Consider the following 2,367-nt stretch of genomic DNA (forward strand, 5'->3'; position numbering starts at 1 on the left):
ACATTTTTGAAGAGTCTGAGCAACTTAGCTGCAAACTTGTCTGATTTTTAAGTGTTAATATTCGATGAGTTCGGAATCGATGTAGTAAAACTTAATTGCTACTTTCTTTGTCCATGAATCATGATGTATCTCCTTGTATTCTTGCATAGAACCCCACTTGCCTTGTACATTCAAGAACCAAAGCTAAAATGGTCCCAAAATCAGTAATTATGTTGCATAGAGCCCTTGTTGCTATTATAAGTGAAGTGAAGGGTCTTTTTCAGTGCCCGAAGGTTCATACACACATATTGACGTCCAAAGAGCTTTAAGGTTCGTCTAAGAAATCAAAACACCCAACTATCTTCTTGATTTGAAGGGTGTTTTTTAATATATTCTACACCAATATTTAAGCATTTCTTATATTGTTATACTTGGTTTGTGTTGGATTTAACGGATGTCGGAGCACCACAAAAAATGCACACAGGTCAGCAAGTGCTACTCTTTTTTTTTTTTGGATATATCATATACTCCTTCCATTTCATTCTATGTGTCACCTTTTGACTCGGCACGCAGTTTAAAAAACAAGTAGAGACTTTATGAAGTTTACCAAATTGTCCTTTTTAGAAAAGTACAAAAAAGAGTATTATCCTTAAGTGGGATCAATAAGGGCACAAGAGTAACTGTGTCTTTAAATAGTTACCAAATAAGAAAATGTGACATTCTTTAAATAGTTATTAAATAAGAAAATGTGACATTCTTTTTTGAGTGAAACAAAAAAGAAACTGTGCCACGTAAAATGAGACGGAGGGAGTACGTACTTTAATGTGAGGTAGGGGCTAGGAGGAAGCATCTGCTTGTGATTCTTGCATAAAATAAGCCCCACTTAGATTGTACTGCAGTTCTGCACATGTCCTGTTATCTTTTTTTTGCTTTGTAGCATGAGCAGCAGTCTGATGCACTAAAGCGATCGAAATAGAAAACAAATTTAAAGTTGAACCAAAATAGGTGTAGCGCACTAAATTAGTGCGCTATACTGTCAACTGAAACGGACGATGTTAATGGATGTTAACAGTTAAAAGGACCCGTATCGCGAATTTAAAGCGCGATGTGAGTCCTTTATTTAAGGTAAAATTTCAAGTTAGGTATTTTTTACAAGTTTTTGGAACACTTTTTGTACTTAATGTGACATATCTTTATAGTGGACTAAGATAGTGAACTATGGGCCTTTGTAAAGATTCTATCAATCACTTTATGAGGCAACAATACCAGCTTTTGCTGAAAGTTCACAACAAAATAAGACTAGGCCAGTTCTGCTGCCGATGAATCTACCTCGGTTCTTCAAGACGAATATAGGTAAGGCTTGGGAGGAATTTGCATGGAGTCTAGGTTTCCTTCTAACATCTCCACAACCTTAGTCATAGATGGTCGATTTGAGGGATCAGTTTGTATGCAGCACAAACTCACTATCACCATTTTTTTTGCGTATTCCTTCTCCTCTTCGTTCATTATCCCAATTAGTTGAAGCTCTTCGTCTAGTTCAATTCGTCGATAGAGCCAATGTGGAAAGTAGATCTCACTCGTGCGATCAGCTCCAGCGTCAACATTTTTTCTTCCTCCAACCATCTCTAGGACCATCATTTCGTAGCTATAGACGTCAGACTTGCGAGACACACCTCCCAAGTTTCTGCAAACAATTTCTGGAGCAATATAACCAATGGTTCCTCGCGCACCTAACACCGACACAATGCTCTCCTTTTTCACGCAAAGTTTGGCAAGACCAAAGTCGGAGATCTTAGGACAAAAATCTTCATCCAGCAGGATATTGTGAGGCTTTATATCAAAATGCAAAATCCGAGTGGTACAGCCACGATGCAAGTACTCCAAACCTTGAGCTGTGCCTAGTGCAATTTTGTATAATGTTGGCCAACCCAATCGGCGAACTGTGTCAGATCTTTCCTCATAGACAAACTTTTCGAGTGATCCATTCGGCATGAGTTCATATACGAGAGCCCTTTTACATCCCTCAAAACAAAATCCCACAAGGCTCACGATGTTAACATGTGAGGTCTTGCTAATACTTGCCATCTCGTTGATGAATTCTTCACCACCGCCTTTTAGTTTCTTCAGGAGTTTCACAGCCACATTACTTCCATTATGCAGGCATCCTTTGTATACAGAACCGTATCCTCCCTGACCTAGTTTATCTTTAAAGCCATTGGTGATTCTTTTGACTTCTGAATAGTTGTATCTCTTTGGAGCACATGAACTATAGTTCTTTAAAAATGTTTCGATATTTTGGTGATCTTCAGTATTAGATTCCCAAAACCTGATGTATTTGTATCACAAAATCTTTTCTCTGAAGCAGAAGAGTAAAACCAGCAGTCCAAC

The 2,367-nt window shown here is 38.1% G+C and overlaps 1 protein-coding gene across 1 annotated transcript; it reads right to left on the minus strand.

The window, feature by feature from the left end:
- Positions 1–247: 247 nt before the first annotated feature.
- Positions 248–2,361, minus strand: LOC124894712 (LEAF RUST 10 DISEASE-RESISTANCE LOCUS RECEPTOR-LIKE PROTEIN KINASE-like 2.1). The gene has a single exon (XM_047405283.1). The coding sequence runs from the start codon at positions 2,062–2,064 to the stop codon at positions 1,318–1,320; it is 747 nt and encodes a 248-aa protein (XP_047261239.1). The 5' UTR covers positions 2,065–2,361; the 3' UTR covers positions 248–1,317.
- Between the last annotated feature and the right edge of the window lie 6 nt (positions 2,362–2,367).

Source organism: Capsicum annuum, unplaced genomic scaffold (assembly GCF_002878395.1).
Source record: "Capsicum annuum cultivar UCD-10X-F1 unplaced genomic scaffold, UCD10Xv1.1 ctg77028, whole genome shotgun sequence".
NCBI lineage: Eukaryota > Viridiplantae > Streptophyta > Magnoliopsida > Solanales > Solanaceae > Capsicum > Capsicum annuum.